Source organism: Myotis davidii, unplaced genomic scaffold (genome assembly GCF_000327345.1).
Source record: "Myotis davidii unplaced genomic scaffold, ASM32734v1 scaffold249, whole genome shotgun sequence".
Classification (NCBI taxonomy): domain Eukaryota; kingdom Metazoa; phylum Chordata; class Mammalia; order Chiroptera; family Vespertilionidae; genus Myotis; species Myotis davidii.
Genome location: NW_006300367.1, coordinates 1,867,383 through 1,879,630, shown reverse-complemented (window position 1 = coordinate 1,879,630; position 12,248 = coordinate 1,867,383). Strand labels below are relative to the sequence as shown.

The 12,248-nt window shown below is 40.3% G+C and overlaps 1 protein-coding gene across 1 annotated transcript in view; it reads right to left on the bottom strand.

Annotated features, from left to right (window-relative positions):
- CNTNAP5 (contactin associated protein-like 5) overlaps nt 1-12,242 on the bottom strand; it is an 866,926-nt gene extending 854,684 nt beyond the window's left edge. The window contains exon 1 of the mRNA XM_006776823.2: nt 11,994-12,242. Within this exon, the coding sequence (XP_006776886.1) occupies nt 11,994-12,075 (82 nt within the window). The 5' untranslated portion in view covers nt 12,076-12,242. The remainder of the gene's footprint in view (nt 1-11,993) is intronic.
- Nucleotides 12,243-12,248: the final 6 nt, after the last annotated feature.

Genomic DNA, 12,248 nt, shown 5'->3' with positions numbered 1-12,248 from the left:
ACACATGACATAACATAATATTATTTCAAAATAACAAATCAATACCTCAAAACCTAAGTAGCCACTTTGTAATTTTATGTCTCTTCCTGTATTCCTTAATTAGATCATTTTGGAAGAAGTTTTGTGTTTCTCAAGTAACAGTACCAGGTATCTTTGCCTAATTAATTCCAAAGCAAGGTGTTCATTAATCTCATGTACACGTATTATCCAAATGCTCAAGTGCCATTATCTCCTGATTATGTTACTAAAATGTCAAGCTGAACATATTTAAAGTTTTGCCTTCTATCCATTAGATAAAAGAATCATATGGGGGAAAACCATAAAAAAATAACCACAGTAAATCAAAATTCAAAGGCTGCATATTGAATGCCACCCTAAAACAGAGCAGCCACAGTGGAATATGGCAGCACACCTCCCAACAGCATTTATTCATCCTTTTGGCAAAACCCATCCAATAAGTAAATATTCATTCCCACCAGGTGCCCATTTCAATGTGTTATCTGGAGAGGTAAATATTCACAAAGGTGACACCCACATCAATCTACATGAATAAAAGAGAAACATGCAAATTGGTGTCAGTCCGCTATGCCCACCACCCAATCAGGTTGAGTATGCAAATTAACCCAACAAAGATGACAGTTAATTTGCATATGTAGGTGCAGAGTGAAGATTGAAGATGACTGAAGACTGAAGAGGCTTGGCTTCTCCACTGTGGTTGGAGCGGAAAAGCCTCGAGGCTTGCCTTCTCTGCTGTGCCCGGAGCAAAGGCCTGGGTCCCGGGTGCCAGAGGAAAACCAGTGCTGGCAGCAAGGGGAAGGAAGACCTATTGCACGAATCTCCTCATGCAACGGGCCTCTGGTATATCAATATTGACCTTGAGAAATAATAAATTTTGACATGTAACAAAAAACAAAAGCAGTTCATGTAGAATATATACCTATGTAAAATTCCACCTGGTATGTTAACCATGAAAGAAACCAAAAGAAACTCAAATGTACTAGTATTTGCATGTATGTGTATGTGCGTGTGTGTGTGTGTGTTGTGTACATATATATATATATATATATACATATATACACAAACACACACACATATACATTGAGGGAGCATTGACCTGTGTGCCCACATCCAGTGGTTGTCCCTAGACTGCCCCTGACCCAAGCTTGCTCTCTCCACCGGGGCTTAACTTTACCAGTCTATGCTTTAATTCAATTTATCAAGTGATTTTTTTGTCATTCACTGATGGATAACATGAAATCCCTTCTTTTGAGGAGGTGCCAAGAGGATATCTGGGACAGGAGTGGATATATAAAGGTCTTCACAAGATGACTTTTCTTTAAAATTAAGAATATTTATTGACTATTAATTACCTAAGGAGACAAAAATGAGGAGATGTTTCTTTGACAAGGTACTATTTTTTCAAGTCAGCAAATGTCAGTAACATTCTCTTGCCCTGAGATTTATATAAAATAGCATCAAGAAAAAGCAGGTTCCCAAAGGGTTAAAAATAGGCACCTTGGCAGAGGTCACATTAAAAATGTTAATAATCTCAACGGACTGATGCAAACAGTCAGGTGGGAAGGCCAGCAGCCAAGCGCTGGTGACCGTTGAGGGTACCAGCCCACCTTTCCTGGAACCTCCACGTGCCTAATTGCTTGTGTATGAAATGTGCACTGAGGGATGCCTGTACTGAGGACCAAGGCGGGTGTCCTCATGCATCCTTCTGTGAGGATCAGATGAGAGCAGGGTTTTCCACTCTTTGCCCCTTCTTCCTCAAAGCAGAATCTTTGTCTTCACATATTGAAATTCTCTGCATGATTTCATCTTGGAAAGCAAAATGTTCTACTCCTAAAATAAGTTTAAATGCTAAGGCCTTATTTCTTTAAACTAATTCTTTTGAAGAGCTGGAACCCAGCATTTATCAATCGCCTCAGTGTGAGCCACTTCAGAGTCCCCTAAGTCCTTTTCTGAGAGCAGCATTGATAGAGGGAGAGTGTCAAGACGGTGAGGATACAGGGTGGAGGACAAATCACCCAGCCTTGGAAAACTAAGAGAGGGAAACAGCTGAAAAGGAAGGCAGAAAGACACAAAGACACAACTCACAACAATGCCAAGCAATAGTGCAGGTCCAAAGAACAAGTGCAGATCAAAAGAGCAAGTGCAGGAGAGCTGAGAAGAAAGCAAAGAATGCCCATGCAGTTTGTGATGAAAGCAGTTCACAGACAGGCTGGTCCTCCTCTACCAAGCACCTGGTGTGTGATGAAGAGTACTGGTATTGGGCATGGACTTGTTAACCCCTCCCCATCTATTCCCACCAGGTGAAAGGGGGTTATGGGCTGGATGTGGGCTGAACTCTGCAGCTCGGAGATGGAGAACAGAACTGAATGCCATTGAACTTGTGATCTAGTATCACTCACAGTGTTTTCATCATTTACAACAACTTAGAAATATCAGACATCCATCTAAAATTCTTGGACTGTTGGGGTATGATGTACGATGAAAATAGGACATTTAGTGAAAATAGTCCCTAGGGAGAATGAAACCGGAGCAGGCGCACTAATGGTGGGCACAGATCATCGAATCCAAGGCCGTTAGTTGCAGGCACTGAGCCTAGCCTTAAAGACTTGATGGCAGGAGCTTTAATGAATGATGCAATTGACTTTTACAGTGGTCAGACCAACAGAAACTTTTTGCCACAGGGACTTCTAGGTGTGGGTGAAGGACTGCTTGCACGGTTAGAATAGAATTACCTAAACACTAAGAGAAATCTGTGGGCAAGCCGTTTTTCACCAGAGATTGGAGAGGAGTGGCTCTGAAAAGTTGAACACCTCCCAGTTTAAGAATAGCTCAGCCTTAATTTTAGGTTTAAGAAACAACAGTTTGAGTGAAAATAATGTATGGATTTTGGAGTCAGAGAACATGTATTAAAATCCCACTGTGACCTTCTACCTATTTAATTTTGGTTAATTACCTAGCCATCCAAGCCAGCACATACTCACTGGGAGATATTTTAAATATTAAATCCCCTGGGCTCTTATGCACTTTTTTTTCTGGGGAGTGGCACTTCAATGGAAAATTTGAAAAGCTTTAGCTTCTACCAAAAAAGCATAAAAACAAGTCATTCGGCAAATGTTAATTTGCAGTGGGGGAAGAACAAATGTCCGCAGGCCTAAGGTGAAGAGTGAAATAAAACCATGTCAGTTACTGCTCCATCACAGATAGAAACCCTGCCAAAGGAGAGACACATTTCTTGATCTATTCTCCAACATCCCAACATTCCAATCTGCTGGTTTCATTTCTTTTGATTATATCAAAAAGTTACTGATTGTTGTACAATGAGAGGCATTAATCTCCTTTAATATCCTAGCGAGCTCAGCCTGTCTCTAATCTGGAAGAATCTGACCCAAATCCTGTCACCTGGCAGAGCTTTCACTCCAAGGTAAACTGCGATGTGACACCACAGTGCCAGGTGACCGCAGTGGATTCCACGCAGATTGGAGTGGGTCTGGGCGAACTTCTTACACACAGCTGCTCCACAAAGCTCCATTTCCGCTCACTACTTAGGCTTTTGGGTTTCCTTTCCTCCTGTGAATGGGTAAGAGGTGATCACCTCCCATTATTGATTGTCCAGAACCTGCAGCTCACACCCAGCCACAGTGAATAGGATACGAATCTACCCATTATCCCCAGAGGAGAGGCGAGGCAGGCCGTTCCTCTTGGACATCCTGAGTGTTCTATTATTTGCTCTTCCTCAATTCAAAACATGCTTCCCCATCTTCAGATACCCAGTATTCTCTCTTCTATTAACCTTTCTTTGGCAAAAGGTGTGTTTCTCTCAGTCAAGTATAGTTCAATATAGATTTACATTCCTATATTTTCTATTCCCATAGGGCTCTATGTGGTAATGCTTATCTCTATGAATAAAATGGCTTTCCCCCATATCTGCAGCTTCAGGGGGCTAATGGAGTTAGCAGAGAGTTGTTTGGGGACAGATGACTGGGGATACTATATCAGATGGGCTCTCCCAGGGCCCGGGATGGCAGACCCTGTAAGGCCTGCCCTCAGAGTAGGCTTTGTTGGGAGGTTTCAGGGTTGGTGATTGTGCCTACAGAGTTTCACAAGGCAGCCCAGGATCCAACAGACTTCCCCCCTCCTCTCATATTTTATCACATTCAGGAGCTCAGAGGAAAGCCAGAAGTAACACCCAAATACATGGCCCCATGACAGAGAGGAGTGGGAGAGGAAGGAATAAAGGGAGGGAGAGAATATCTAAATTAAGTAAACAGTAGCCTAGATTAACACCTACAAGCATCTGTCTGTTAGGCGAGTTTCTTTAGAGTGTCTTCAGAGGAATATTTCTGCTTCTAAAGGTGGATAGTTAAAAATAATATACATCATGATTGGTGTTTTGGCATTTCCCTTCACTTTCTATCTTCAACATTACTGTTGTCATCCTTTAAAACTCAATCAATTCAGCTGATCCTGTGAACAGATGGCATTAATCAACCCCCAAGAATATGTACAAAAGACATTAGAAAAGTAGTGACATGGAATTTATGCAAATTAAACACCAATGATAGAGAATCAATGTGGCACTCCCAAGTCCCCTAGTTCCTGTTTTCACTGAGGAACCAGAGATGGTAGTAATGATTCTGGTTCACCCCCTGCCAGAGGCAGAATAAGAAGGGGGATGCGGAGTTTTAATTGCACATTCTTTAATGACTAGTTCTCATGCTGCTGACAAAACCCAGCATAATTTACAGACTGGGAGATGCATCAAGATGATAGATACAGACAGCATATGCTATATGGTGTCATGCAAATCTGAAATATACCACACTGAGAATCTGGTCATTTGGTATTCCCAGAGAAGAGGTTCATTTCAGAGAACAGAGCACCTCTCTCAGCATCTAGAGGCCTCATTTGTCAAAAACAATGCAAGCAGCTGTAGAATGCATTTTAACCACCAATCTGTGCCTTTTGTGACTGTACTAGCTCATCCACTTCCATGTTTTGAATTTACTTGGCCATTATTTTCTTTCTGATTCTTTGCAAACATTGCATATTCTGAAACTTCCTTCTTTTGGCCCTTATTAATTATCATATGAGTTACTGTAATAATTTCTTAACTAGTTTTCTTACTATTAGTCTTGGCGCATTCTAGTCTATTCTTCACAGTGACTTTTTTTAGTAAATGGAAATCTGAATTTGTATATCTAATTAGATGTACAAAATCTTTCAATGACTCTCCATAGCTTTAATAGTAAACATGTAAGAGCCCAACACTTCCCTATAGTTTCTTCTTCTGTCCCTCTGCCTCTGAGCCACTCCTACAGAGTCACTAGAGTACACCTTTCTCACACTTTTGCACAGAAAGCCTATAATAATCTCTGCGTTTCTCCAGCCAGTGAAGTCTGACTTTATTTAAGTCTTTTATTAATTTTCATTCCCCTCAGAGAGCTTGCCTTGATGACCCAAACACCTTACATTACACCTTGTGATTAACTTTGTTACAGCATTTATCACTTTAACATGTTAAAAAAATTGTTTTTCTGGCTGCCCATGTTCAAATTTCCTTGAGGACATGGACTATATCTTCTTAGTCATCTTTATTTTTCCAAGTTACTTTTTGAAAGAAACCACAACCTTGAGTTTTGGAAAGAAAACCTTTAGTAAGGACTCATTTATTCAAATGAGTAACACACACAAACCAATAGCACTTAAATCTTCCCCCACCACAGTTTGATGAGATGACATTGGAAACTAAGAATAATGTTATTTGGGTTATGTTGTAGGCAAAAAAAAAGGTCTGTCCAGTGATTTACGACTAAAACCCAATTAAATAGTACCTTTTTATACTGAAAGCCTATATATATAATTTGTAAGAACACTCATTAAACTTGCAAAAATACTAAAAAAAACTTATTAATAAAATTAGCTCAAGCGATGTACTGAGCTCAGATGGATACAGAAAGAACCAATGACCACTTGACAGGCAGTAGAACCCTATCAAGGCAAAGGCAGGCTCCTATGAGTGCAGCGCTCTTAATCAGCTTGCACGGCCAATAGAAGGATCTGAGCTGAGTCTGCTCTTTCACCAACAGTCCCATATGCTAATTACTCCTTGGTATCTCCAAAATAATAGCAGATAATGCTTGTCAGTTTAAAAAATAAATATAAAACAAAAACATTTAAAAATTCTAGCTATAAACCATAGAATTATTTTAATTTAGAAATATTTTTTTAAGTTGGAGACCATTCATTTATTATCTCATCCATTCATTTGTCCAATGTTTTACTTTGAATACAGACATTAAAATAAAATATAATTATCAGGGAACTTACCATTTAATTAGGGAGACAAAGATTATAAGAAGTGCCATAAAAATATAATCTTACTTAACAATAGACAAACATGTAAAGTAACCATCCCTCTGCTATGCTCACCAGCCAATCAGGGGAGTATGCAAATTAACCCAACAAATATGGAGGTTAATTTGCATATGTAGGGGCGAAATGGCAGAGCGAAGACTGAAGGCTCCATCCAGAACTGCAAAGACTGTAGGCTCCATCTGGAGCGAAGGCCTGGGTCCCGGGTGCCATAGGAAAACGTGTCTGCCAGCAGCCAGGGGAATGGAAGGCCTATTGCACGAATCTCTTCATGCAACGGGCCTCTAGTAGTAATATATAAGGGCACCTGACCTAGCCTGGGGAAAGTGTGTGTGTGTGTGTGTGTGTGTGTGTAGAGTTGTGAGAAAGTTAAAGAAGATAAAAAATGGGAAAGGGTGTTCTAAACTAAGCAGACAAGTTATGCAAATAAATGATGTAAGGAGATATGAGACAACATGGCTCGTTTGTGGAGTGTGAAAGAGTTCCATAAAATTAGAAATTTGGGGATGTACAAGAAGTGGTCATGATGAAGTCTAGTTTTAGGCAGTGCTGTTTGGTCTGACATCTATAAACTGACAAGACATTATGTCAATAGTGGTACCTTTCAGGCATTGGGGTGTGAGTGAGTGTGTGTGTATGTATGTGTGTGGTCACAAGTCTTTATCCAGTTTATGCTGTTTCCTTATCACATTTTTATAGAAATTTATAAAATAATAAAGCATCTGGTACATGTCAGATGTGAGGCCTCTTATCTCTTATCATTGTAACACTTGGATACTTGCATTAGGTATAGATTGCAAATGTTCGGATGCTTCTTTAAGGAATGACTTAAGAGTTGGCTCTGGTGAAAACTGGACCTCCATGCCCTTTGCTGAGGATAGAGCTAGAGACTAATCCTAGGAATCCCAAGGAACTTTCCACAGATGCTCACACAGAGCCTAACTTCATGGGAACCAACTTAATATATTGTAAAGAGTGTGGTCGGTGGAGATAGGTAGATATAGTTCCAGATCCTGATTTTTTTCATTGCTTAACTTTATGATCCTGGAGAAATTATTAACTTCTATTAACCTTAAATGTACTCATCTGTAAAGTGAATTTAATAAAGTCTACCTAGTAGTGTTGCCTGGCCAAATTATGTGGACTTAGTATATGAAATGAGAGACACAAAGTACAAAGCAGTTAGTAGAAATTAAAACCCTATTATGCTGTTGTTATAAATAAAATTGTTTAACAATTTTGAGTACAATTATTTCTGAAGTATCCAAATGGAATGACCAGTAAGCAACATCAGCAGGCAAGAATACATTATGATGAGATAGGTCCTTAATAATAATTTGATCCAACTTCTTTATTTAATACATCAAGAACATTAGGATATGTCCATAACCTTCACAAGGACACCAGCCAGACAGTGTCAGAGCGCTGATGAATGAAGACAGCTTCCCTTCTGCATTAAAAATGCCATTATTGGCTCCAAACCAGTACATTGAAGATTCAATATAAAGTCCTACTGAGCGAGTGGCTATTCTGGTCTTTCAGGTAACTAGACCTTCCCCTTACTTTCTTATATGAAAAGGATAATTAGCTCATGTATAAAAGCCATATTTCAACAGATTTCTGCCATATAAGCTAAGAGGTTTTGATCACATTCTAAAGGTTTTTAGAAGTATTTCAAACAATATATCACATTATTTTGTTTTGTAACAAACAGCCACTGAAAAATAAAGCAATGTTATAAAGGAAAACTGGATCAAACTACAGAAAAAAGGGGCAAAGTGACGAAGGAAAAATGAAAACTTGCAATTTAGAGAACATTCATTCACTGGCTTGAGAATAAGGGAGGGGGAGCATATTCCTATGGATATAAATTGTCTCATAATTCTGTGTGAAAATTGCTAGTCTAGTATTTCCTTTAAAATTTCCAATAGTATAAACAGGAATCTGGTTTGGAGATAGAGGCTATGTGAATAGAAAGGAAAGAAAATTCAAATGGATGGTCAAAATTAAGCCCATTCAACCATGGGAAAATCTTTAGGACTCTTCTAAATGAGCACTATATACTTCTTTCACTTTTGCTGACTACAATACCACAAAAAGTATACTGCAAACACTTTCCTGATGAGAGAAATCAACCTAACCTTTGCTTGTCTGTAATATTATCTATCGATGGGGCCGGTGCATCAATATCAGATAACTGAAGCTACAATGCATCCTTTATTTGAAGGTCTCTATGAACATGATTGGCATCCTTGTATATTTTAGATGAAGTTCTATGATGGAGGGCTAGGATAAAGAGTTCCTGTGTTTCTCTTCCAAGGTTATTATCTGTGTTAACCTAATATGTAACAACAAACAGATAAGATACTTACTGATGAAAATTAAGGGTCTTTATAATCACATAACATCTGAGTATTGTTAAAAAAAAATAAGTGAATAGTGACACTGCTATCCCATGCACTTATCTTATCTTCAGAATTCAAGTTCTCCCATCATAATGTTCTTTCAACATATCTAATATTTGAAGAATATCCTCAGTAAAATATTAATTAGCTGATCTGTATAGGATACACATCTCAATTGCTATTTTATACCCAAGCATGTGAGCATAGGAAGGTTGCATAACCTGATGGGTATTTGACATCTTAGCTGTGGCATAACTAGGGCTAGAACTCCATGGCATTTCAAAATCCTGGTTTCACTTTAATTAACTATTAGGCTACATTGTTTTTGTGTGTGTGTCAAATGAGTTGATTTTATATGTAAAAAGGTTTTTCATTTGACACTGGCCTATCATATCTACATATGAAATTAACTAATCCCCTCAGGGTAAATCCAAAGAATGTGCTGTAGCTATTTAATATCCTGAAAATCTGGAATGGGGGAATTTTCAGAGTTTTTATTACTGGTTGATAATTATATTCTCTGCACAAATTCATAATATTTGTACTGTAGTGGCCTTCTAACCCAACTTTATTTAAATTTTATTTAATTAGAAATGTATAAAATATATAATTGGGTAAGCATTCATTTTCCCCCTGCAGATAAATGCCAAAATTTGGTAAGATTATGAGAAAAGTACACACACACACACAACAATAGCAACAACAATAAATTATTATTAGAGAATGGAAACAAAAGTTGATTTTACTTGAACAAAGTTCACAAGCACACAGACACCATGAAGCATTTTGGATAATTAATCTATTTTCAAGCCTACTGACACAAATGACATGAAATATTATTTCAAAATATAGAAGGAATAAATTTGAAAAAAAGAATTTATTAAAATAATTTATATACTTGTACAAATGGACTATTGTTCAACATATGCATGTGAGTGTTAACTGGTTGGAATGGCTAGAAAATGAAAGCCCTGTATTTGATGGGTGAAGATCAGGACGGTCGAGGTCTGGGAGAACTGTAGAGAGCTCTTTTCTATCTTTCCTTAGAGGCTCTGCATCACAGGTCTGAAGCCAACCAAGAGGTACTGAGTTCAGAAGTAATTTTCTCCTGCTAGACTATTGTTCACTTAATCCATTTTGTTCAGAATAACAAAGACATTCATCATTAATTTTTAAGAACACTGACCCTAAAGTATTTAGCAAGCAGGGTGCATTCAATTGAAGTGTTGATTGGAAATAAGGAAATTAAACTGTCAGTGATGAAATATTAAAGCTCATTATCACAAAGTTTTATTTTAAATTTCAGAATAAGCTTTATTGCTGCATTAGTAATGATAATCATGAGCCTTAAATTAATACCATAATACTTTTATAATCGTTATTATAACATATTAACCATCATTCAATTAATTTACAGAAAATGCCATTCAATGACTTATATTTTTCCTTCCTCTTAAGAAAATGGACTATGTAATAAAACCCAAATCACATTCCTATAGAGTACGTTCTACCTGTTTCACCACTACTGCTCACTCCATCTTTGTGTGTCTTTAGAATATTCACTATTCTCAGAGGTGAATGTGCCCAAGGAAAACGGATTTCTCCGCGGCACCTTTGCATTGTTGGGACAATACTGACCTCTAGTGTTCCCGGAGGTAGAGAGATAGCTCAGCACCATGCCTAACTTCCTCTTACTAAAGGATTTAGATGTTTCTCTAAAGCATCATGGGAACAATTCCACTTAAAAGAAGGAAAAGAAGCAGAACCAGGGGTAGGTGGCGAAGGAGGGGGAGGAGGAGGAGGAGGAGGAGGAGGAGGAGGATAAAAATTAGATTATAGCCTGTCCTTACCTGTTCTCTGAAACAATTTCTAATCTAAAGCCTGTAGGACCTCCCTTTTAGAGAGGATGACCTCGTCAGTACTGCTTTAGAATTCAAACTTTAATAAAGCCTTTAGAAAGCATTACCACTAGCTATAGATTCTGAATGTCTACAATTTCCAAAGACAGATAAAAACACTGGCTCCGCTTTGGAGAGTTTTCAGTAAATAACAATTGTCGAAGTCTCTTCCTTTGACTGTCTTACTCAAGGCCTTCTCAAACCTAAGAAGGTGGGAGTGAAGAAGAGGGACTCATGGTATAGCGTTGCCTTACTTTCAGAAATGGTTCCGATTACAAGCAATAGTATTAGAAAGTATGAGTAAATGTGTCTGAGGTTCCAGTGGGGTTAGCAGATAGAGAAGCAAGCCCAGAAAATTGAAGAACCTTGGTAAACCATCGTTGGAAAAACACAGATGGCTTAATGGCATTCGTTCTCATTTAAGAGTTTCCAGAGCTGGAAAACTTCCCCTTCTCTGCCTAGAGAGGCAGCTGAGCAATTGAGCTGAAACCTCTGATGGTTCTAGAGATGTATTCAACTTTGACAAACTGAGTTCTTTAAATACACAGTGCAGGTGGCGGATCCCCAGGTGTCCAGCCTTCCTGCCTATTAAATTAAATGCTCGGCACTTGCAGAGGTTAGAGCCTGGAGAACAGTGTGTACCTTCAGTGCGCACTCCTAGTGTGTCCTTTGGCACAAGAATTGGGGTGGGGTGTGCATCAGAGGGCTTCCTCTGAAACAGGGACAGCCATTGATCTTGTGGTTTGACTACACCGGGCCATGACTCTTAGGCCAAATTCCCTGTCCTTGTAAACCGATGTCCATTGGTTGCAAGACACCCCAACCGGTGCCTTCTTCCTAGCAGAGAGCTGAGAGCCAGGTCTTGGGGGGCACCAGGCACCCTGCAAGCCCTGGGCAGCCGCATTCGCAGAGGAAGCTGCGGCCACCAGGCGCGGTGGCTGGGAGACTCTCTATCCCCAAGCTCAGCCCGGCGGCGCAGACAACCTGAACCCGGGCCTTCCCGGGAGCAGCCCTGGCGGCGACGACCCGACTGACCGGGGCTGGAACGCGGGGCCAGCGGGCGGTGAGGGCACAGACCCCTCCCTTCTCCCTGAACTTTGAGGTTGGGGAGAGGGCAGAAAATCCAGGGGGCCGGGTCGTTCGAGCTCCGCTAACTTTTGGGATGGGAAGAGTGATGGAACCACACTAACCAGCATTTCCCCTCCCCTCTGCTCAGAGCAGACACAATTGAGCACGCTGGCCTGTCAAACGGTAGCGCTTCCCATCTCCCCACCACCCCGGGCTCCGGAGGGAGACTTACAATTTGTCGCTGTTAATCCCGGATGCCACAAGCCGGAGAAGAGCAAAGTGAAAACGCTCAGCAGCAGGGGTCCAGAATCCATGGCCCCGGCGAAGCGCTCTCTTCCAGCGGAACCCCGAATTCGCCGGCGCCTCCTTCCCGTGCGCTTCTCTCCGCACCGTGACCCCTTCCCACCCACCCCCTCGGAGGGGCACCGCGGCTTCAGTCCATCCCGCGCCCGGACGCTCGACCCAACCCGGAGCCGGTCTTCCCGGC